Below are 25,831 nucleotides of genomic sequence, written 5' to 3'. Positions count from 1 at the left end.
CCACGCCAGCAGAATAAAGAAATGCAATGGGACATGGCAAGGGACAAGCAGCATGCAACTATGTTCTGGATGGAGAACAGCGGTGGATCTGCTGCATCTCTCTGCTGAGAATGTCGACAGGCACAATCGCTCTGACAAAGTCAAGGTACCACTGGTACCGCTGGACAGAAAACCATCAAGGTGTCCACTAAATCCAGTGAAAATTAAAGACTGCAGAGTTGTGCGCTGAATGGTGGTACATGGTACATGTCCAAAGATGTGCAGGTGAGATGGATTGGCCAGGATAAATTCCCCCTTAGGGTCAAGGAGATTAGCAGGGTAAATACATGGGGTTACGGAATGGGAGGATTGTCGGTGCACTCGATGGGCACAATCCCTGCACTGTAGGGATTCTATTCTATAATGTTGAGGTAACTAAGTATGAAATACATTGATCTTGATTGGATGCAAAATATTTTCTAATAAAATTAGCACGTGACTAAAATCCCTACGTCTAGTTGGTGATTTCTACTGGACAACACTAAAAGAAGCTTCATATTCCATTACTTATTAATGGAATTTTTTCCCAATTTAACTTCAGCCAACGTCTCACAAAGGAATTCACAAACCAGCCTAATTCCGTTCCGCTCCATGACTGTTGCTGAGGCTGAACTATGGAGTGCCCATTCTTCCTCTTCCGTTTGACTTTAGGTGAACTTTAATCACATGTGAAAGCCACTAAGTCTACCCAATTCCCCTTCCTACAATATGCCTGCATCTCATATCTCTTCAATATCTTTATTACCCCAGTTCAAATATCACAATGTTCTCTTTGCCAGTCTTCAGAATTGACTTGATAGTTTATTCAAAATTCTGAGCCATCGTACCGCTTACTGCATCTTCAAAATCATTTTTTTAAACAATTGTAACAGGAAAAAGTGGTGGTCAGGAGCAATGTGGGCAATGGTGGTACTGTCACGTTATATTTTTTAAATGGCACATGTCGAATAATTACTTGGTGTCAGTATTTATAGTAGAGGAAAACTAATACTGAATCAGGGGCAGGGATCCAAAACTAATGCAAGCAAAATGACAAAAGTAATGACACTAAAGAATGGCAATCCCAGAATCAGGTGATTTCTATCCATAGTTTTAAAGGAAGTAGGTGAAAATATTGCTTTGGCCCCAATAGGAATCTTCCCAGTATCTCTCAATTTTGGAACCATTTGGCACTGAATAATTTAAGAAAGGTCAGAGAAGAATTTCAGAATTGTTTTAGCACAGGAGGCAGCCATTTGGCCCATCGTGTCTGCACTCGCTCTCCAATCATCATGGTTTATTGCCATTCCGCTGCCTTTTCCCATAACCCTGTATATTGCTTCTGTTCAAATAATCATTTAATGCCCTCTTGGTTGAACCTGGTTCCACCACATTTCCAGGCAGTGCATTCTACGCCCAAATCACTTGCTGCGTAAATACGTTTTATCTCACATCACATGCTTCTTTTGCAAATCACTTTAAATCTATGCTCTCTCGATCTTGATCCGTTTGCAAGCGGGAGCAGTTTCCCCATATCTACGCTTGTCCAGCCAGCCTCATGATTTTGAACATCTGTATCAAATCTCCTCTTAACTTTTTCCTCTCCAAGCAGAACAGTCCCAACCTCTCCAATCTATCCTCCGAACTGAAGTTTCTCACTGGAAACATCCTTGAAAACAAGGAAATTATAGATCCAACATCTGCTGTCAGGAAATTAGTACAATCTATAATTATGGATACTGAACACCTTGACATTCTTCAGCTGATCAGGGAGGCAGCATGGTTTTGTAAAGGGAAGGTCACTGAAGAGCTGATTAAAGGAGCAGACAGAGGAATATATATTGATGTTATTTGTGCAGACTTTCAGAAGGCCCCTCACAAGAGACTGTTAGTTAAAGCTGAAGCTCGAGGAGTTGTTGAGTTGATTAGGAAATTGGCTGAACAGCAGGGGAAAGCGTGTAGAGATGATGGGCAAGTACACTCATGGCAGAATATAACTAGTACTGTCCCACATGGATCTGTGTTGAGGCCTCAACAATTCACTGTATTTATCAGTGACTTGGATGATGGGATTAATAACCACATATCTAAACTTGCCAATAACACAAAAATAGTTGGCATTGTAAGCAAGCAGGTAGAAATAAATACCTGATAGCTTAAATGAATGGACAAAACAGTGGCAAATGTGAAATAATCCACTTTGGACCTAAGAAAGGATAAAACAGTGCAATTTCTAAATGGTGAAAAGCCAGAAACAGCAGTGATCCAAAGATTCCAGGGAGTTCAAAGTACAAAGGTCATCAAAAGATCATGAACAAGTTTAGAAAATAATAAAGAAAAGGCTAATGGAATACTGTAATTTACTGTTTAGGGAATGGAAGTCATGTTTCAGCTTTAAAAAGCCTCGGTTTGGGAGTACTGTGAGCAATGGGAGGCCATTGGTGCTGAGATACATTCAATGGCGGAACTGATGTATGAGGAGAGATTGACGAGGCTAGGATTGTTTTCACTGGAGTTCAGACAAATGAGGGGGATCTCACAGAGACTTATAAAATTCTAACAGGATTAGACAGGGTAGATGCAGGGATAATGTTGCCAATGGTGGGGGAGTCCAGAATCAGGGGTCACAGTCTGAGGATTCGAGGTGGACCATTTAGGACTGAGATGAGGAGACATTTCTTCACCAAAGAGTGGTGAGTCTGTAAAATTCATTACCACAGGAAGTAGTTGATGCCAAAACATTGAAAGTATTCAAGAGGCGGCTACATGTAGCACTTGGGGCGAACAAGATCAAAGGTTATGGGGCCAAAACTGGATTAGGCTATTGAGTTGGACAATCAGCCATGATCATGATCAATGGCACAGCAGGCTTGAAGGGCCGAATGGCCTCCTTCAGGGAGTTTCTGTGTTAATTTAGAAAAGCACAATGAGCAAGTGCTATTGTAATACTGCCCCACCTGAGTACTTCCACCATTTTCTCTTGCTGGTTTTATTCCCGAAACTGTGGAAAAGCTGTCAGTCTGACCTATTTAGATCTTCTACACTGTTACAATATTGTAACTTGCTTTCTTGATTAAATAACACAGAGCTGCACAGTTCTGTCAACCATTTCTAAGATTGTCACATGCAATGGAGTACTTCAATCAAATTGGAGGGAAGGAAATTCAGATGCCTGAAGAGGTTTTCTTAAAAATATTAAACTAGTAATCTCCTTCCAGCCTGTTAAATATCTCAAATGTGGTTAGACTGCTGGTAATACTGATTTGACCAATGGCTGTTGTATTGGATATAACCGATGTATTAATTTTCTCTAAATGGTATACATATCCAATCTTTACCCACATTAGAAACAGTTCGGTCTAGAATGTGCTAGAATGTTAGTGGAATCACACTTATCCTTTATTTCTGATTTGTCTGGCCTGTCTCCACATCAGTGAAATAGTCCTCATTGGAGAAAACAGATCATTTAATAATACTTTCCTACTCTTAAGAAAACACTCCGCACAAGCGGCACTTTCATTTCAAGTGTTTTACAATATTATCATTTAGCTTGATGGGGATCTGTGATCGCTAATCCATTTGTAAAGGATCCACGAGCCATTATATTAAAGAACAAGGTAAAGATTGGTTACAGAGGGAGGTCACAAGTCGCCACATCTCAAATGGCGGAACCGATTCGAGGGGAGAAATAATCTACTTTTTTTCCTATGACCTCACCAATCGCTTATTAACTATTGTTCCACAAGGCCCTGAATGCAACTGCTATGCTCTCATCAAAAAAGTCCCTACATGGCCTAACCTTGGACCACTGCATACTCTGCATTCTTCAAACTCAAATTCCCCACCCACCCCACCTCCCCATTTGGTCACAAAATATGTCAAAAGTCTTGGCCACACATTCTGGAATGCTTTCTCTCAACACAAGTGTTGTTATTTATCTTCTTTCTTTCAAATTCCTCCTCAAAATCTATTGGATACATCAACTGTTTCTCTCTCCACAGATAATGCCTGGCCTGATGAGTATTTCCTGCATTTTCTAGTATTTACCTTTGGTTCCACAAAAACTATCCCTTTGAACATGCCTTCAGCCATCTCTCCTAATTCCACCAAAAGCTGCCAGGGCCACTTAGCCCTTTTCTCACCCACCACCTCCTAAAGTTACTTGCCCCGGCTACTTTCTTAACTCCAGTATGTACCACTGCAGTGGTATAACATCCTAATTGTTCAAACATTGTTGCCCATTATTCAATTGTGGATCTTGGGCGTCGCTGGTTGGACAGCATTTATTGCCCATCCCTAGTTGCCCTTGCTCAGAGGGCAACTGAGAATCAACCACATTGCTGTGGCTCTGGAGTCACATGTAGGCCAGACCAGGTAAGGACAGCAGATTTCCTTCCCTAAAGGACATTAGTGAACCAGATAGATTTTTCTGACAATCGATAATGGTTTCACGGTCATCTTAATTCCAGATATTTTTTATTGAATTCAAATTCCACCATCTGCCGTGTAGGGATTCAAACACAGGTCCCCAGAACATTAGCTGAGTATCTGGATTTATAGTCTAGCGATAAAACCACTAGGCCATCACCTCTCCAATTTTTGTATCCATTTAATCGGGACAGGGTTCCCCTGCAATCTTGCTATAATTTTTTTTTCCTGTTCCAATGCCTTCATCCTTGGCTTTTCTTTTCAATTCCCACACAGCAGGGTTCTGATTGAGGCTAGGATCAGATTCATTTTGGCAATGCCCACAAAATGATCTTCAGTCAATTGTTGTGTTTCTATATCCCTTTGAAGGCCCCTCATGTCCTCTTCACAACTTATTTGGCTGATCAGACTATACCACTTGAACCGTGCTGGGAAAGGTGTTCTTGGAACAGTGGAGACGTGGGATCAAGTTTACGAAGATGTGATAAATTAAGTAGAGAAGACAAGGCTAGACGGAATGGTAGGTATAAGCGAAATGATGATCAGAACTTGCAGAAGGGACAGAGTGTACAAACCTTAGAGTGCACCAGCAGATGAGGGTACAAAAGCAGTTTAAAAAAACAGAACGAAGAACTCTATCTGACTGCACTGGGCATTTCTAACAACAGTAAGAAGTTTAACAACACCAGGTTAAAGTCCAACAGGTTTATTTGGTAGCAAAAGCCACACAAGCTTTCGGAGCTCCAAGCCCCTTCTTCAGGTGAGTGGGAATTCTGTTCACAAACAGAGCATATAAAGACACAAACTCAATTTACATGAATAATGGTTGGAATGCAAATACTTACAACTAATCAAGTCTTTAAGAAACAAAACAACGTGAGTGGAGAGAGCATCAAGACAGGCTAAAAAGATGTGTATTGTCTCCAGACAAGACAGCCAGTGAAACTCTGTGGGGGTTACAAATAGTGTGACATGAACCCAATATCCCGGTTGAGGCCGTCCTCGTGTGTGCGGAACTTGGCTATCACTTTCTGCTCAGCGACTCTGCGCCGTCGTGTGTCGCGAAGGCCGCCTTGGAGAACGCTTACCCGAATATCAGAGGCCGAATGCCCGTGACCGCTGAAGTGCTCCCCAACAGGAAGAGAACAGTCTTGCCTGGTGATTGTCGAGCGGTGTTCATTCATCCGTTGTCGCAGCGTCTGCATAGTTTCCCCAATGTACCATGCCTCGGGACATCCTTTCTTGCAGCGTATCAGGTAGACAACGTTGGCCGAGTTGCAAGAGTATGTACCGTGTACCTGGTGGATGGTGTTCTCACGTGAGATGATGGCATCTGTGTCGATGATCCGGCACGTCTTGCAGAGGTTGCTGTGGCAGGGTTGTGTGGTGTCATGGTCACTGTTCTCCTGAAGGCTGGGTAGTTTGCTGCGGACAATGGTCTGTTTGAGGTTGTGCGGTTGTTTGAAGGCAAGAAGTGGGGGTGTGGGGATGGCCTTGGCGAGATGTTCGTCTTCATCACACACACGAGGACGGCCTCAACCGGGATATTGGGTTCATGTCACACTATTTGTAACCCCCACAGAGTTTCACTGGCTGTCTTGTCTGGAGACAATACACATCTTTTTAGCCTGTCTTGATAGAAATCATAGAAATCATAGAAACCCTACGGTGCAGAAGGAGGCCATTCGGCCCATCGAGTCTGCACCGACCACAATCCCACCCAGGCCCCACCCCCACATACCTTACCCGCTAATCCCTCTAACCTACACATTCCAGGACTCTAAGGGGCAATTTTTTAAACCTGGCCAATCAACCTAACCCGCACATCTTTGGACTCAGACTCAGATACCTTTGTGGTATCCCAGCAACCTTCATGGCTTCTGGTCCCTCTCCCTAGACCTCATCCACCACTCCAATGTTAGGTTGCAGGTTGGTGCTTACAGAATTCTAGCTCACTCCCAGGTCACTTAAGACATTATCCTTGTCACTCACCCAATCTCCCTACCCCTCCAATGCTCCCTGATCTCAGGACCGCTCCTACCGCTCGGAGACTGTGATCTACCTCTCCAATGCTCCAAGATCCGAGGACCCTTCTGCCAGTAACAACTTTTCTGAGATCAGTCTGCTTAGCTGCAAGATCCTGAGACTCTCTTACATCAAAGCTAAATCCCAGGATCCTCTCAAAGTATGACTGAATCAAAGATCCTATCCTTGTTCTGCCAGACCAGAGATCCTCTTTCCAGTGCACCCAGATCCCCACATACCTTTCCCAACCTAGATAAATGAGAGATTTGATAACATTACTTGCTAAGCATTGCCATAAGCAATCTGACGGGGTAGTAGGGGGGAGGGGAAGAGAGAAGAGCGAGAGAGAAAAAGGGGAGAGGAGAGAATAAAAAAATTGATGCTCTCTCCACTCACGTTGTTTTGTTTCTTAAAGACTTGATTAGTTGTAAGTATTCGCATTCCAACCATTATTCATGTAAATTGAGTTTGTGTCTTTATAAGTTCTGTTTGTGAACAGAATTCCCACTCACCTGAAGAAGGGGCTTGGAGCTCCGAAAGCTTGTGTGGCTTTTGCTACCAAATAAACCTGTTGGACTTTAACCTGGTGTTGTTAAACTTCTTACTGTGTTTACCCCAGTCCAACGCCGGCATCTCCACATCATTTCTAACAAAACAGATGAATTGTCAGTGCAAATAGAAATACATATGTTATGATCTGATAGTCATTAGAGGCATGGCTGCAAGATGCCAAAGTCGGGGGCTTGAATATTCAAGGGTACATGACATTTAGGAAAGACAAGAAGCTAGGTCAAGGTGGAGGGGTAGCTCTGTTAATTAAGGATGACAGTTACAATAGAGAGAGATGACCTTAGTCCTGGAGATCAAGATCAAGTCATTGGTTCCAAAGAAGAGTCATATTGAACTTGAAACATTAAATCTGTTTCTATCTCCACAGTTGTTACCAGACCTGCTGAGTTTATCCAGCACTTTTTTGTTTTTACTTTAAAATGCATACATCAGCTAATGGATCCTTCACAAAGACTCCTTGTAACCATATCCCATTAATATTTAAATGAAAACTTCAAACAGCACACAAAATAGGAGAAGTCGCCCTCATGGTCCATTGAGCCTGCTCAGCCATTCAACAGAATCATGGCTGACCTTGGGCTCCATTTCCCGGCCCCCTCTTCATGCTCTTTATTCAAGAACACCAAAAATCTGTCTATCCCAAGTTAGATGCATCTACGACAAAGCATCCAGAACCCTCTGGGGTAGAGAATTCCAAAGATTCACAACCCTTATGAGTGAAGTAAATTCTCATCACAACCAGAAATGATTGACCCTTTATCTAACATTTCCCCAGTGTATTTGGTTCCCCCGACCAGTAGAAACAAAAATCTCTCAGCATCTGCCCTATTAAGTCCTTCCAGAATTCTGTTAGTTTCAATAAGGTTGCCTCTTCTAAACTCCAGGAGGTCACAAGCCCAATTTACTCAGCTTCTCATCACTGGATAACCCCCTCACCCAGGGACCAATTCAGTGAAACTCTAAGGCAAGTATATTCTTAAATGTGCAGACAAAAGCTGCCAGATGTGGTCACCAAAAACCCTGTACAACTGTAGCAAGACTTCTTTGTTCTGTGCCCCAATCCCCTTACAATAATTGCTTGCTGTATTTGCGTGCTGTGTTCCTTGTACAAGCAAACCCACATCTCTTTGAACATCAACACTTACAAGTTTCACACCTCTTAAAAAAATATTTTTCTATTATTAAGACCAAAGTGATTAACTTTACATCTCCCTAAATAATATATTTGCCATTCACTTAATCTCTCCAGATCTCTTTGCAGTCCCTCTGCACCCTCCTCATGTAATACCTTCCCACCTAGTTTGGCATTATCAAACCCGGATACGTTACTCTCTGTTGCTTCATCCAAGTCATGAATATAGATTGTAGATAGCTGAAGCCCCAGCACTGACCCTTGTGGCACTCCACTATTCACTGCCCACCAATTTGGAAGATCCCATTTGTCCCCATTCTCTGTTTTCTATCCATGCTAAAATTTTACTCCCAACTCCACAAGCCTTTACCTTGCCCATTGAATGCATTCAAGAGGCGGCTAGATATATAGCACTTGGGGAGAATGGGACCAAAGGTTACGGGGAGAAATCAGGATTAGCCTATTGAGCTGGACGATCAGCCATGACCGTGATGAATGGCAGAGCAGGATTGAAGGGCCAAATGGCCTCCCCCTGCTTCTATCTTCAATGTTTCTACGTTTCTATGAATCTTTGTTTGGCACCTTATCGAAAGCTTTTTAGAAGTCCAGGTATACAGCATCTATTGGTTCCCCTGTATTTAACCTATTAGTTACTTTCTTTATCAAGCAGGATTTTCTTCCACCCAATTTCAGTCCAAGCTCCTGTTGATCCAGTAGGGATCCAGTAGGGCTCCCTCCTGCTCCAGTAAGGATATGGGGGTAGGGCCTGGGTGGGATTGTGGTCGGTGCAGACTCGATGGGCCAAATGGCCTCTTTCTGCACTGTAGGGTTCTATGATTCTATGATTTAAAACCCAAGAATATCCAGGAGACTAAATACAAGGGAGAGATTTTTTTTAAATCAGTAGCAATAACCAGGACTAAAGTCAGCAATGAAATTGATACTCAAACATCACAGCAGATAAGAACCAAGTGAAACAACAGTCAACAGAATGCTCTGTTTGAAAATGAGAAAAAACAGAAAGAAAACATGTTTATGAACACCTGTGTTTCATGGGATGTGGGAGCCGCTTGCTCAGCTAGCATTTATTGCCCATCCCTTATTGGCCTTGAGAAGGTGGTGGTGAACCACTTTCTAGAATCACTGCAATCCATGTGGTGCCGATGCACCCACAGTGCTGTTGGGGAGGGAGTTCCAGGATTTTGACTCAGTTACAGTGAAGGAACGTTGATATATTTCCAAGTCAGGATGGTGAATGCCTTTGAAGGGTACCTTCAGGTGGTGCTGTTTCCATGTGTCTGCCACCCTTGTCCTACTACATGATAGTGGGCTTGGAAGGAGGTGCCTTAGGAGCGTTGGTGAGTTCCTGCAATGCATCTTGTAGATGGTACACGCTGCTGCCAGTGTGTGTCAGTGGTGGAGGGAGTGAATAAAAATATAGAAGATAGGAGCGGGAGGAGGCCATTCATGGCTGATCACCCAATTCATAGCCTACCCTCCATATCCTTTGACCCTCTTCGCCCCAAGTGCTATAACTAACTACTTCTTGAAAATGTACAATGTTTTAGCCTCAACTACTTTCTGTGGTAGCCAATTCCACAGGCTGACTACTCTCCAGGTGAAGAAATGTCTCCTCATCTCTGTGCTAAACAGTCTATCCTGTGTCTGTAATCAAGGAGATGTGGACTGCACACAATATTCCAGGTGTGGCCTCACCAAGGCCCTTTATAATTGCATCAAGACATTCCCGCTCCTCTCTCGCTATGAAGGCCAACATAACATCTGCCTTTTTTACTGATTCGATTTATTGTCACATCTATTAGCATACAGCGAAAAGTATTGCTTCTTGCGCGCTATACAGACAAAACATACCATTCATACAGAAGAAAACGAGAGAGTGCAGAATGTAGTGTTACAGTCATAGTTAGGGTGTAGAGAAAGATCAACTTAATGCGAGGTAGATCCATTCAAATGTCTGACAGCAGCAGGGAAGAAGCTGTTCTTGAATCAATTGGTACATGACCTCAGACTTTAGTATCTTTTTCTCGACAGAAGAAGGTGGAAGAGAGAATGTCCAGGGTACGTGGGGTCCTTATTTATGCTGGCTGCTTTGCCGAGGCAGCAGGAAGTGTAGACAGAGTCAATGGATGGGTGGCTGGTTTGCGTCATGGATTGGGCTACATTCACGCCCTTTTGTAGTTTCTTGCGGTATTGGGCAAAGCAGGAGCCATACACCAAGCTGTGATACAACCAGAAAGAATGCTTTCTATGGTGCATCTGTAAAAGTTGGTGAGAGTAGAAGCTGACATGCCAAATTTCCTTAGTCTTCTGAGAAAGTAGAGGCATTGGTGGGCTTTCTTAACTATAGTGTCAGTGTGGGGGGCCCAGGACAGGTTGTTGGTGATCTGGACACCTAAACTTGAAAACTTAAAAACTACTGCCTACTGCAGCTGCATGCTTACCTTCAGTGACTGGTGTATGAGGACACTGAGGTCTCCTCTCCTAATTAATGGCCAGATAGTAATCTGGCTTCCTGTTTTTGCTACCAAAGAGGATAAGCTCACATTTATCCAAATTATACTGCACCTGCCATTCATTTGCACACTCGCTCAACTTGTCCAAACCACACTGAATCTGCATCCTCCTCACAGCTTACCCTCCCACCAAGCTTTGTGGGTTCCTTCATCTAAATCATTTAGCTGGGGTCCCAACACTTACCCCTTCATAAAGCTCAATCAAATTTGTGAGACATGATATTCCACTCACAAAGCCATGCTGACTGTCCCTAATCAGTCCTTGCGTCTCTAAATGCCTGTAGATCCTGTCTCTCAAAATACCTTCTAACAACTTACCCACTACAGACGTGAGGCTCACCAGCCTGCGGTTCCCAGGCTTTTCCCTGCACTCCTTCTTAAACAAAGGCACAACATTTGCCACCCTCCAATCTTCAGGCACCTTACCTGTGACTATCGATGATTCAAATATCTTAGCTCGGGGACCTGCAATTTCCTCCCTAGCCTCCCACAATGTCCTGGGATACACTTCATCAGGTTCCCAGGTCAGGTATGTTTTTCTGCTGAGGGGCGGTACATGGTACGCAGCAGGATGTTTCCTTGACCACGTTTGGTGCCTGGCACAGTGTACAGTATGATTCCACGAATATGACTCTGCAGGCTCTTTCTTGATTAATCTATAAAACAGCTCTTCCAATTTTGGCACAAGTCTCAGACTTTGGAGGGCTGATAGGGCTGAGTTTGCCATTTGTTTCCAGTTGGTCTGTCCGGTTTTATTGATACTTTTTAGCCATTTGATACAACTGAGGGGCCATTTCAGAGAGTAGTTAAGAGTCAACCACATTGCTGTGTGTCTGGAATCACTTGTCGGCCAGGCCAGATGAGGATAGTACATCTCCTTCCCTAAAGGGCATCGGGTTTTTATGACAATTGACAAATTCCACCACCTGCCAAGTGGGATTTGAACCCAGGTCCCCAGAGCATTACCCTGGGTATCTAAATTACTAATCCAGCAACAAAACCATTACACCACCATCTCCCACTTAGATTTCTTTTTCACTTCTTCAACTGCCTTTGTCAGTTTCACGTGGTAATTGGGCAGCACAGTGGCACACTGGTTAGCACTGCGGCCTCACAGCGCCAGGGACCCGGGTTCAATTCCGGTCTCAGGTGGCTGTCTGTGTAGAGTTTGCCCCGTGTCTGCGTGGGTTTCCTCCGGGTGCTCCAGTTTCCTCCCACGGTCCAAAGATGTGCAGGTTAGGTTGATTGGCCATGATAAATTGCCTCTTTGTGTCAGGGGGATTAATGGGATAAATATGTGGCATTGCAGGGATGGGACCTGGGTGGGATTGTGGTCAGTGCAGGCTCGATGGGCCAAGTGGCCTCCTTCTGCACTGTAGATTCCATGATTCTATGAATTTACAATATTCATGAAAAATTACTCAGTGTCGCAACACCCAATATTGAAAGGTTGCATGCTTTAGGAAAGCAGCAACAGACATGGGGGATCTCTGTGGGCAATGGCTGACTTTCCAATAGTTATTTGATCTTTTCTTTACCAAACAGGTTTTCAGTTTCAGTATAACCAGTCGTAACTGACTGTAATGATGCCGCACCAGAGAAATTATGTGGTTTTGCAGGAAGTACTTGAATCCCTGGGCGTGCTGTATTTCAATATTTCCTGCCTGTTCTATAATAGCAAAATCCAAGCCTAGTAAAAGATTAATTGGGTGAAGAGACCACATACAAAACGTGTGGATCAGAAGACACTACCTGTAGTAACTTTCGGATCTTTTCTACAGGATGCAAGTACTTTAAACTTTTTTAAAATTCCAGTATTTAAGTGTAACCTGCCTGTCATATACAGGCAAAAATGCTTCAAAGGCTGAGCTAGGAGACTGACTAACTATTAATACAGCCAAAATCATTTTGAAACAAATGAGGGGGGAAAAAATGGTGCAACTCCTTGGTTTGGGGGAGGGTGATTGTATTGTGCCATTTATGAGAATGACTAGCGCTCTCCCACAACAGCAGTGGAAACTTGTTCTTTCTCCATCACCAAGCCATTTTGCAGTGGTGTTAATTCAAGAGAAAAAGGAAAAATAAATCCTTTTATGTTTTTCACTTAATGCAGATGTTAAATTTGTCTGGCTTTCTTGGAAATGCATATTTGAGTCACCACCTAAATTTGAGCAAAGGGTACAGGCCCACCAGGATTTTGGTGCATTGTCAGTAATACCATTTCCACGCATAGGATGGTAACGATAATTGATGTAATGAAACAGGCCAGTAATTGAAATATTGCTGCTTAAGTAAGAGGCGGCACAGTGACATAGGGGTTAGCGCTGCTGCCTCACAGCGCCAGGGGCCCGGGGTTCGATTCTCGGTTTGGGTCACTGTCTGTGCGGAGTCAGCACGTTCTCCCCGTGTCGGTGTGGGTTTCCTCCCATAGTCTGAAAGACATGCTGGTTAGGTGGATTGGCCATGCTAAATTCTCCCTCAGTGTACCCAAACAGGTGCCGGAGTGTGGCGACTAGGGGATTGTCACAGTAACTTCATTGCAGTGCTAATGTAAGCCTACCTGTGACACTAATAAACTTAAGTATAGTTGAACCTGGTAATTCCAGATTTTAAAAAAACATAGAACAGTACAAGCACAGAACAGGCCCTTCAGCCCACGATGTTGTGCCGAGCTTTATCTGAAACCAAGATCAAGCTATCCCACTCCCTATCATCCTGGTGTGCTCCATGTGCCTATCCAATAACCACTTAAATGTTCCTAAAGTGTCTGACTCCACTATCACTGCAGGCAGTCCATTCCACACCCCAACCACTCTCTGCGTAAAGAACCTACCTCTGATATCCTTCCTGTATCTCCCACCACGAACCCTATAGTTATGCCCCCTTGTAATAGCTCCATCCACCCGAGGAAATAGTCTTTGAACGTTCACTCTATCTATCCCCTTCATCATTTTATAAACCTCTATTAAGTCTCCCCTCAGCCTTCTCCGCTCCAGAGAGAACAGCCCTAGCTCCCTCAACCTTTCCTCATAAGACCTACCCTCCAAACCAGGCAGCATCCTGGTAAATCTCCTCTGCACTCTTTCCAGCGCTTCCACATCCTTCTTATAGTGAGGTGACCAGAACTGCACACAATATTCCAAATGTGGTCTCACCAAGGTCCTGTACAGTTGCAGCATAACCCCACGGCTCTTAAACTCCAACCCCCTGTTAAAGAAGCTAACACACTATAGGCCTTCTTCACAGCTCTATCCACTTGAGTGGCAACCTTTAGAGATCTGTGGATATGAACCCCAAGATCTCTCTGTTCCTCCACAGTCTTCAGAACCCTACCTTTGACCCTGTAATCCACATTTAAATTAGTCCTACCAAAATGAATCACCTCACATTTATCAGGGTTAAACTCCATTTGCCATTTTTCAGCCCAGCTTTGCATCCTATCTATGTCTCTTTGCAGCCTACAACAGCCCTCCACCTCATCCACTACTCCACCAATCTTGGTGTCATCAGCAAATTTACTGATCCACCCTTCAGCCCCCTCCTCTAAGTCATTAATAAAAATCACAAAGAGCAGAGGACCAAGCACTGATCCCTGCGGCACTCTGCTAGCAACCTGCCTCCAATCCGAAAATTTTCCATCCACCACCACCCTCTGTCTTCGATCAGACAGCCAGTTACCTATCCAATCGGCCAACTTTCCCTCTATCCCACACCTCTTCACTTTCATCATAAGCCGACCATGGGGGGGGACCTTATCAAACGCCTTACTAAAATCCATGTATATGACATCAACTGCCCTACCTTCATCAACACACTTAGTTACCTCCTCAAAAAATTCTATCAAATTTGTGAGGCACAACTTGCCCTTCACGAATCCGTGCTGACTATCCCGGATTAATCTGCATCTTTCTAAATGGTCGTAAATCCCATCTCCAAGGACCTTTTCCATCAATTTACCAACCACCGAAGTAAGACTAACCGGTCTATAATTACCAGGGTCATTTCTATTCCCTTTCTTAAACAGAGGAACAACATTCGCCATTCTCCAGTCTTCTGGCACCATCCCCGTGGACAGTGAGGACCCAAAGATCAAAGCCAAAGGCTCTGCAATCTCATCCCTTGCCTCCCAAAGAATCCTAGGATACATTTCATCAGGCCCAGGGGACTTATCGACCTTCAGTTTATTCAAAACTGCCAGGACATCCTCCCTCCGAACATCTATTTCCTCCAGCCTATTAGCCTGTAACACCTTCTCTTCCTCAAAAACATGGCCCCTCTCCTTGGTGAACACTGAAGAAAAGTATTCATTCATCACCTCGCCTATCTCTACTGACTCCATACACAAGTTCCCACTACTGTCCTTGACCGGCCCTAACCTCACCCTGGTCATTCTTTTATTCCTCACATAAGAGTAAAAAGCCTTGGGGTTTTCCTTGATCCGACCCGCCAAGGACTTCTCATGTCCCCTCCTAGCTCTCCTAAGCCCCTTTTTCAGCTCATTCCTTGCTAACTTGTAACCCTCAATCGAGCCATCTGAACCTTGTTTCCTCATCCCTACATAACCCAGTAAAAAGAATTTAAACGGCTTTATTGTTAACAGCCATTACCATCACAGACTAAAACACTGACTGTAATAAGCGCTGCAAAGGCAGCAAATACCCAGTGTTGCTTTCTGAACACATATTTTTCAATGCGAGCACATCTTTACATTTTACTGTAATTTTTAGTTGAATATGGCTTAAACACAAGGAGGCAAATTTATAAAAGCCAAGAACAGTGAACGGTTGGTTGCTGTGACAAGGGTCAGTAGGTTGAATGGATATTTCCATAAATGAATTTTTTAAAAACCACGATAATTATGAAACTGAAAAAGAGCAGAATACACAAGACTGTTAACTGAGGAAAATGAGTTGTTTTAAGCTCTGAATAGTTACATCTAGTTAGCATATTGTTCTATGTAATACCGTGTACACTTTTAGCATTATCTGATTTTATTTGCAGTTGATTTTGTGCACAATTATATAATTGTTTCAATGCAATATACAAAGCACTCAGGAAAAAATATATACTTTTTTTTTTAAATCCTCTTACTTGAGCTGGCAATTGGCAAATAACATTTGTGTCACACAATCGTCAGGCAGTGACCTTCTCCAACAAGAGAGAATCTCTTGTTGAATTGACATTCAATGGCATTAACACTGCTGAATGCCCCACTATCAAAATCCTGGGGGTTAACATTGACCAGAAATTGACTGGACTAGCCATGTAAATACTATGGCTACAAGAGCTGTCAGAGGCCAGGAATCCTGTGGTGAATAACTCACCTCCTGACTTATCAAAGTCTGTCCATCTACAAGGCACAGGAATGTGTGATGGAATACCCTCCACTTTTCTGAATGAGTGCTGCTCCAAGAAGACACAAGAAGCTTGACACCATCCAGGACAAAGCAGCCCGCTTGATTGGCATCCCATCCACAAACATCCACCACTAACACACAGCGGCAAGATGCACTGCAGGAATTCACTAATGCTCCTCCCACAGCACCTTCCAAACCCCCACCCACTACCATCTAGAAGGACAAGGGCAGCAGGCACATGGGAACAGCACCACCTGAACAACGCCCCCCCCCCCCCCCCCCCAAGCCACTCCCCATCCTGACTTGGAATTATATTGCCATTCCTTCACTGTCGCTGGGTCAAAATCCTGGAACCTCCTCCCTCACAGCGCAGTGGGTGCACTTGCACCACATGGATTATAGCAGCTCAAGAAGGCAGCTCAGTATCACCACAGGGGCAGCACGGTGACACAGTGGGTGAGCACTGCTGCCTCACAGCACCAGGGACCCGGGTTTGATTCCCGGCCTGGGTCACTGTGTGTGTGGCGTTTGCCCGTTCTCCCCATGTCTGCGTGGGTTTCCTCCAGGTGCTGCGGTTTCCTCCCACAATCTGAAAGGTGTGCTGGTCAGGTGGATTGGCCATGCTAAATTCTCCCTCAGTGTACCTGAACAGGTGCCAGTGTGGCAACTCGGGGATTTTCATAGTAACTTCATTGCAGTGCTCATGTAAGCCTACTTGTGACTAATAATTAAACTTTACTTTTCTCAAACTTTGACAAAGGGTCATCTGAACTCGAAACGTCAGCTCTTCTCTCCTTACAGATGCTGCCAGACCTGCTGAGATTTTCCAGCATTTTCTCTTTTGGTTTCAGATTCCAGTATCGACAGTAATTTGTTTTTATTTACTTTTCTCAAGGTCAATTAGGGATGGGCAATAAATGCCAGCCAGCCAGCAATGCCCACATCCCATTTCTCTTGACAATTTTTGTGAGTGATGGTTTGCTATTGTCTTCCATTCTCAAGGGCAGAGCAAGGCAAGGAGGCAGGCCCCAACTCAGCTGAATCGAGAACTGAACCCAAGATGTTGGCATTAATCTGAATGACATGTTGCCCCCTTCCGGATAGACAACCCATTTCAAAAAAGTTTTATTGACCAGTTGGCACATTAACCTCTTCAAGGCTTGAAAATTGCCCCAGATGATCAGAGCGAGGACCTGCATTTCTATCCTGGCTGTTAAAACCTGTGTGAAATGAGCTTGGGATGACACAGTGCAATTCTATTGGGTTTGGGCCCGCAGCAATAAATTACACAGAAAAGAATTGCATTTCTATCACACCTTCTATGATCATCTGAATTTCAAAACGCTTCTGAATGCAGTCACTGTTGCAGTGACCTCATATTTGTACACAGCAAATTCCCACAAACAGCAATGTGATCATGCAAGGATAGGTGGAGAAAGGTCCTGGGAAAGATACTCTGTCAGAGTCGGTGCAGACTCGATGCACTGAATGGCCTCCTTCTGCACTGTCGGCATTCTATGATTAAATAATCTGTTTCTGTAACTTGATTGAGTGGCAGACAGTGGCCAGGACACTGGGGAAAATGATGCTGCTCTTCTCCCAAATTGCATCATGGAATTTTTTTTTTACATCCACCAAGAGCAGAAAGGGGCTTCTGTCTAATGCAGTGATGGGCAACCTAGGCTGGTGCGTGGGCTACATGAGTGGCACAGTGACTAGCACTGCTGCCTCACAGCTCCAGGGACCAGGGTTCAATTCTGGCGTTGGGTGACTGTCTGTGTGGAGTTTGCACATTCTCCCGGTGTTTGCATGGGTTTCCTCCGGGTGCTCCGGTTTCCTCCCTGGGTCCAAAGGTGTGCAGGTTAGGTGAATTGGCCATGGTAAATGTGTGGGTTTACAGGGATAGGGTGGGGAGAGGGCCTGGGCAAGATGCTCTGTCAGAGAGTCAGTGCAGTCTTGAAGGGTCGAATGGCCTCTTCTGCACTGTAGGAATTCTATGAACCTCCTCTTCTCAGGGGCTGCAAGATTGAAATCAGGTTTGGTTCACTAACCATGACGCCATGAATAAGATTAAATACATTTAATAGATGCTGTATATTTCATACTGAGTTATAGAAAATAATTAATCATTTATATATTAATAGAACTATTTAAAATGGTATAAACAAAATAAGTATTGACACTTTGGACACAGAGGGAGTGCATAGCTCTCACAGTCAATGTTGTGAGCAATCAGCATGCATCTCACTTCACTTGCCCTTGCTTTATGTGCGCAAGATTTCAGTCACAGCGGTAGCAAAAAACTATGGAAATCAGAGGAATGTGACAACCTGCAAATGGGCAATGATCAACAAAATGTCTTGTGCCCACACTCAGAACCCACACTCAGAACCCACACATTTCAAAACTCAAAAGAAATAACCTTCCAAGATTAGCTATTCCCCAATGCTGGCCAAAAAAAATTAAAGTAATCGTAATATGGAAAAGTGTCCCAAAAGACAATTTACCGGGTGAGGGAAAGCTCAATATAAATGACCCATCTCGCACCACACTATTGTCTTATTGATACCGTATTACCAAGCACTTCACCTAATGTGGCTACAAGGAGGTCAGAGGTTGGAAATTCTACAGCAAGTCACTCACATCTTCACTCCCCAAAGCCTGTCCATCATCCACAAGGCACAAATCAGGAGTGTGATGAAATATTCTCCAATCGCCTTAAGGGGTGGAAGTTCGGCACCATCCAGGACATAGCAGCCCATTTGATTAGCACCCCATTCTCAACCTTAAACATTCACTCTTTCCTCCAACATACAGTGGCAGCATGTGTTTCATTTATCAGATGTGCTACAGCAACTTGCCAAGGCTCCTTTGACAGCACCTTCTAAACTTACAACCTCTACCAGCTAGAAGGTAAGAGCAGCAGATGCATGGGAACACCACCACAGGCACATTCCACTCCAAGTGACACATCCTGTCTTGGAACTATAATCGCCATTTCATCACTGTCAATAGTTAAATAGCACAGAACTCCCTAACAATACTGTGGGTGTTCCTACACCACATGTACTGCCACAAGTCAAGAAGTTGACTCGCCAACACCTTCGCAAGGTCAATTACGAGTGGGAAATAATGCTGGCACTGTGAGAAACACACATCCCATGCGCATGACTTGCTGGCCTGTGGTTTCCTGCTTTCCATCGCCTCCTTTTTTGAAAAGAGAGATGTTTGCTATTTTCCAATCTAATGACACCTTTCCCAAATCCAGGGAATTTTGGAAAATCAAAACCATTGCAACAACTATCTGACTAGTCACTTCGTTTAAGACCCCATGTTGAAGTTCATCTGAACCCAGGGATTTGTTAGCCCACAGCTCCTACAGTTTGTTTCCCGGTGATTGCCATTTTTCTGAGTTCCTCCCTCACTTCCATTTCCTGATTGACAACTATTTATGGGATGTTACTTGTATCCTCTATAATGAAGGCCAATACAAAATACTTTTTAATTCATGTGCCATCACCTTATTTTCAATCATTACTTCCCAGAGGACCATAAGACATAGGAGTAGAATTAGGCCATTCGGCCCATCGAGTCTGTTCAGCCACTCAATCATGGTTGATATTTTTCTCATCCTCATTCTCCTGCCTTTTCCCCCATAACCCCTGATCCCCTTATTAATCAAGAACATATCTATCTCGGTCTTAAAGATACTCAATGACCTGGCCTCCACAGCCTTCTGTGGCAAAGAGTTCCACAGATTCACCACTCTCTGGCTGAAGAAATTCCTCCTCTGTTTTAAAGGATCGTCTCTTCAGTCTGAGGTTGTGCCCTCTGGTTCTAGTTTTTCCTACTGGTGGAAACATCCTCTCCAGGTCCACTCTATCCAGGCCTCGCAGTATCCTGCAAGTTTCAATAAGATTCCCCCCTCATCCTTCCAAACTTCAACGAGCACAGACCCAGAGTCCTCAACCGTTCCTCATACGACAAGCTCTTCATTCCAGGGATCATTCTTGTGAACCTCCTCTGGACCCTTTCCAAGGCCAGCACATCCAATGCTCACTTTGTTAACTTTTTTTTTAAGTGTACGTATCTATAGAAACTCTAACGACCATTTTTCTATTTCTAGCTATCTTTCTCTCAAACTCTAATTTTTCCCTCCTGAGTCATTCTTTGCTATTCTTTATATTCTGTCCAATCTTCTGACCTACCACCTGTCTTTGCACAATTATATGCTTTCTTTTAAAGTTTGGTGTTATCTTTAATTTTTAGGTAATCGCGAATGTTGGTTCACCCCTTAGAATTTTTCATTCTCAATAGAATGCACCTATTCTGTGTATTCAGAAATATCCCTTTACACGTCTATCACTGCATCTCTATTGACCTCATTTCCCAGTTCACCTCAGCTACCTCTGCTTTCATTTCTATATAATTGCCCTTATTTAAGTTTAAAATAAGTTTAAAGTCTTGGACTTTTATGAACAGATTTAGTTGGAAAAGCAAAATACATGAAATGAAAGGTGCGATGCTAACTTGGGTATGTCATTAGCAGAGGAGGCGATGGCCGAGTGGTATTATCACTAGACTATTAATCCAGAAACTCAATTAACGTTTTAGGGGCCTGGGTTCGAATCCTGCCACAGCAGATGGTGGTATTTGAATTCAATAAAAAATATCCGGAATTAAGAATCTACTGATGACCATGAATCCATTGTCGATTGTCAGAAAAGCCCATCTGGTTCACTAATGTCCTTTAGGGAAGGAAATGTGCCGTCCTTACCCAGCTTGGCGGACATGCGACTCCAGAGCCACAGCAAGATGGTTGATTCTCAACTGCCCTCTGAAATGGCATAGAAAGCCACTCAGTGCAAAGGCATATAGAGATGGGCAATAAATGCTGGCCAGCCAGTGACACCCCATGTCCCAGAAATGAATAAAATAAAGCGAAGGGATAGAAGGCAGAGAGTACTGGTGAATCTATACGTTTCTGACTAGAGGGCAGAATTAACTTCCAGCAGTCAGTACAAGGACCGCATATAAATGGCTTGGACTTGGGTGTAAGAATACAATTTTGAAGTTTGCAGATGATATAAAACTTGACAAGAAAGTATGAGGATAGCAGCAGGCTTCAGGAAAAAAGAGCAAGTGCTGGAAATACTCACAGGTCTGGCAGCATCTGTGGAGAGAAACAGATCATAGAATTGAAATGTTAACTCTGTTTCTCTCACCACAGATGCTGCCAGACCTGCAGAATATTTACAACATTTTCTGCTTTTTATTTTAGATTTCCAGCTATCCAAATATTTTTTTCTTGTAGCAGGTTTCGGGACATAGGCAGACAGATCAAATAGGCAGACAAGTGGCAGATGCAACTTAGTGCAGCTAAGTATGAAGTGCTGCATTTCAGGAGGAACAAATGAAAAGGCAAGATAATCAAAATAGAACTAGTTGAGTGGACACAAAAGCAGAGGGACCTGGAGGTACATATTCACAAAGCTCTTAGCCAATTAAAGAAGCATATTTAATCCTTAGCTTTGTAAATAGGATGTTGAATACAGGATGTTGAATACAAAAGCAAGGAAGTCTGTTTGCAAATAGCTGACTAGACCTCAGCAGTAGTACTGTGCACAATACTGGACAGCAATTTAGCAAGAACATTAGGCCTTGAAGAGGGTGCAGAGGAGGTTCACTAGGATGATCCCAGGGATGAAGGATCTCAGGTATGTGATGAGACTGGAGAAGCTGGGATTGTTCTCAGTTTTTTATTAAGTGTATCTTCGCACCCGAATAGTTTTTACCCTTTGGGGAACAGTGGAGGAAGTGGTGGAAGGATTCCAGAGCTGATCACCAGTCTGTTGAATTGCGTTGAACGCTCCTTACTCGGCCAACAAGACCTAGTGTTGAACTTGAAGTCGGAGTTACTGGTCCAGAGGTAGAGATGCTACCACTGTGCCTCAAGGCCTCCTGTTGTTCTCAGTGCAGAGAATGTAACAGGGAGACCATTAGTGATATTCAAAATCATGAAAGATTTTGATAGTACGAAGAAATTGTCAGCTCCTGGCAAGAAGGAACCAGGTTGCTGTAAATGAGGATGGGGTGGGGGGGGGGGGGGGGGGGGCTACCACCATTTTGTCAAGGGCAATTTGGAATGGGCAACAATGCTGGCCTAGCCAGAGATGCCCACGTCCCGTGAAAGAACACATTTTAAAAATGTAGACATATTTGCAGGTTTACAGAAAAAAGCTGGGGTGTGGGATTAAACTGAGCAGCTCTTTCAGAGGACTCAATTCAGATACAAGGAGAGCTGGGAAAAACATCATGGGGTATAGAAATTAAGTCGACAAGCTCACGAATCTGGCAAGAACAGAAATTGAGAGAGTGAGATATTTTATCAGGGCGAGGTCATAGGCAAAATGCCATGTGATAGAATATTTGGAATTCTCCCAACAACATATGAATACATTTCCGCTGTTCCATTTTTAAAAGTGCATAAAAGTAAGCACAACCTGTACTAAATTAACAGCAGGAAAAAAAATCAAGAGTCACAAATGAAAATTGGACTTTTTAAAAAAAAATAAAAGTTCCTCGATTCATCATTTGAAAATCCTCATTCAACCTCCACCACTTTAGTTTCAGTCCTGTTCATGGTCAACTGTTGGTGTATCCAGACAGGAATAACTCATCACAGCATGTCCCTGATTCAAGGGCATTCAAGCAACAGATACATTATGGAGAGAAAGCACAATGCAATCATGCAACAATTTTCATGTGATAAAATATGCCACAGTGACTTACCAGGGCAGCATTGAACATGGAGGCACATAAACCACACGGTCAGTGTCAGTGCAGGACTCCAGACCATTCATTAAGTCAAATCATGTAATTCTGTTATATTTTGGAATCCCATTAAGTTATGAACATAAGTTAGATGCACTTGACCCTTTGAGCCTCCTTTGCTATTCAATAAAGTGATGGCTGATTTGATTTGGGGCAGCACGGTGGCACAGGGACAGCACGTTGGCACAATGATTAGCACTGCTGCCTCACAGCACCAGGGCCCTGGGTTCAATTCCAGTCTCGGGTCATTGTCTGCGTGGAGTTTGCACATTCTCCCCATGTCTGCAGGTTTCTTCCGGGTGCTCCGGTTTCCTCCCACGTGCTCTGGTTTCCTCCCACACTCCAAAGACGTGCAAATTAGGTTTTGATTGGCTGTGCTAAATTGACCCTCGTGACAAGGGGATTAGCAGGGTAAATATGTGGGGTTACGGGAATAGGGCCTGGGAGGGATTGTGGTTGGTGCAAACCTGATGGGCCAAATGGCCTCTTTCTGCTCTGTAGGGATTATATGATTCTATGACTTTAACCTCCCATCTACCCCCAAAATTCTTTGTTTATCATGAATAGTCTAGCTCTGCATTGAAAATATTCAAAGGCTCTACTTCCACTGTCCTTTCAGGAAGTCCCAAAGACTCAGGACCCTCAGAAAAATAATTGCCTCATTTCCGCCTTAAATGGATGACATTTTATTTTCAAACAGTGATCCCTAATCTCAATTTCAACCATGACTTTGTTCCCAAACCTGCCGACAAGGGTGGTGCAGTTGTCTGGCATACTTACCTCGCAGAGACTGAGCACCAACTCTCACACACTTCCACCTACCTCCCACTGGACCATGCCCCAACATCGAACATCAAGCCATTGTTTCCAGCACTGTCACTGACCTCACCTCCTCTGGAGGTCTTCCCTCCACAACTTCCAACCTTGTAGACCTCAATCCCGCTACTATCTCCTTCCCAAAATCCACAAACAGGATCGCCCTGGTGGACTCACTGAATCAGCCTGTTCCTGACCCATTGACCATCTTCACTCCATCATCTCTCACTTGTCTCTTACCACCTAAATTCACAATTCCTCTGATGCCCTAAGTCAACTCTTACTCTTAAACTCCAGCGGACACAAGCCTCACCCAATCTTTCCTCACAAGACAACCCGCCCATTCCTAGTGTTGGTTTAGTAAACCTTCCCTGAACTAAGTTTCTAATCCCATGAATCAGTTACAATGTGTGTACCATCAAACCCAGTAGTGAAGAACTTTTAAACTGAAGTTCTCTTTAAACAGTAGGTTTTGCCTGTATGGTGGAAGAAACAATACTTTTCACTGTATTGCAGTACATGTGGCAATAATAAATCTCATTTTAAAAATACTGGAAGTCCCCCCCTGACAGCATCGTGGTTGTTCCCATACCACCAGTGGTTCAAGAAGGTGGCTCACCACCACTTTCTCAGGGGCACTTCAGAGATGGGCAAAACAGTCTGAATTAGCCAGCAAGCCCCACATCCCAAGAACAAATAGTAAAAAAAACCTATTATAAACACTCATTGAAAAGCAGTGAGCCACCCGGTCACCGAGGAATCCAAGACTCAAATTAGGCTACCAGCCTCTCGTTACCCCTGACCGGTAGAAATAAGGTGGTTGGAAGAGCATGACTTGGAAAAAGAAACATGCCAACAGCGTATGGTTACAGTAAAAATTGGAATTTTCTTGGAATTAATAAAGAAAACAGCCACAGCAGAAAAAGGGGACCAGACTCAATTCTTGACTCATATAAGATAAAAGCAAAATACTGCGGATGCTGGAATCTGAAACAAAAACAGAAAATGCTGGAAAATCTCAGCAGGTCTGAAGGCACCTGTGGAGAGAATAGAGCTGATATTCTCACTCCACAGATGCTGTCAGACCGGCTGAGATTTTCCAGCATTTTCTGTTTCAGTTCTTGACTTTCCTCTTCGCTAAAGCACATACTTGATTAAATAACAGAACACACACACTGGAAAAAATCAGGCACTTTGCATGCAAGAAACAATACTTTTCACTGTATACTAATACAAGTAACAATAATAAATCAAATCAAATGAGCAAAGTGTAAGTTTATTTGTTAGTGTCACAAGTAGGCTTACTGTTTTTCAATGAGTGTTTATAATAGGTTTTATTTTAACTATGTTCTTGGGATGTGCTTGCTGGCTAATTCAGGCATGTTTTGCCCATGACGTTACTGTGAAAATCCCCTAAAACTAGCAGTGCTGAGGAATCTTGGGCAACTGAGAAAAAACAAAGTCAGAACAAAATCCCAAATTTAGAGCAAAACATTCAGCCCTTGGTGCAAATAACTGAGGCTGACATACCCGAGTGATTGACAGCCAGACTGACCACTCAGCGGGCGCCACGTCAACGACAGGACCTCAATTAACCAATCAGGTGCCCTGAGGCGGGACTTCCGGTGGCTGCACCAAAGCCGCCGGCCATGGCCACCAGCTCCGCTCATCGCTCCGATTTCCAACCCAACACCTTTCCTTATCAACAATGGCCGTGCGCCTCCTTCCTACCTTTCTGCACCTGTCGCCTTAACTTCGACGCGAAGAAGATGAGGATCAGCAGGATGGCAGCGGCCAGGACGTACAGCACGGGATCCATGGTTACGTGAGCCTGGCTCCGCCCCCCAATGTCGTCAGCGGCCAGCGCCATTCCCGGTGGCCACGGGGGAGGGGACTGTGGAAAGATCTATTTATCCCTCAACCTTACCCTCTTAGATCACTTTAAGAATACCATTCCATTGTTTGTATATTGAAGGCGAACACCTTGTGCTACACCTGTCATTTGCATGGATTATTCCCCACGCAAGGATTTGGTTCATTATAAAAAACCCCCTCTGATCCAGTGGTTCTGGCGTGTGCAGGGAGATTCCCCCCCAAAGTCGCTCACAGCGCCATCA

General features: G+C 43.8%; 1 protein-coding gene across 2 annotated transcripts in view; it reads right to left on the bottom strand.

Annotated features, from left to right (window-relative positions):
- The window catches only part of ddrgk1 (DDRGK domain containing 1), a 97,505-nt gene extending 71,935 nt beyond the window's left edge, over positions 1–25,570 (bottom strand). The window contains exon 1 of one of the 2 annotated variants that reach the window (XM_078223849.1): positions 25,446–25,570. In XM_078223849.1, coding sequence (XP_078079975.1) covers positions 25,446–25,533 — 88 coding nt within the window. In that variant the 5' untranslated portion in view covers positions 25,534–25,570. The remainder of the gene's footprint in view (positions 1–25,445) is intronic. The other variant, XM_078223858.1, reaches the window with a different exon arrangement.
- Positions 25,571–25,831: the final 261 nt, after the last annotated feature.

The sequence above is a fragment of the Mustelus asterias genome, chromosome 1 (assembly GCF_964213995.1).
Source record: "Mustelus asterias chromosome 1, sMusAst1.hap1.1, whole genome shotgun sequence".
Taxonomy (NCBI): Eukaryota; Metazoa; Chordata; class Chondrichthyes; order Carcharhiniformes; family Triakidae; genus Mustelus; species Mustelus asterias.
Note: the sequence above shows the minus strand (reverse complement) of the source record. Positions and strands in the feature narration are given on the sequence as shown.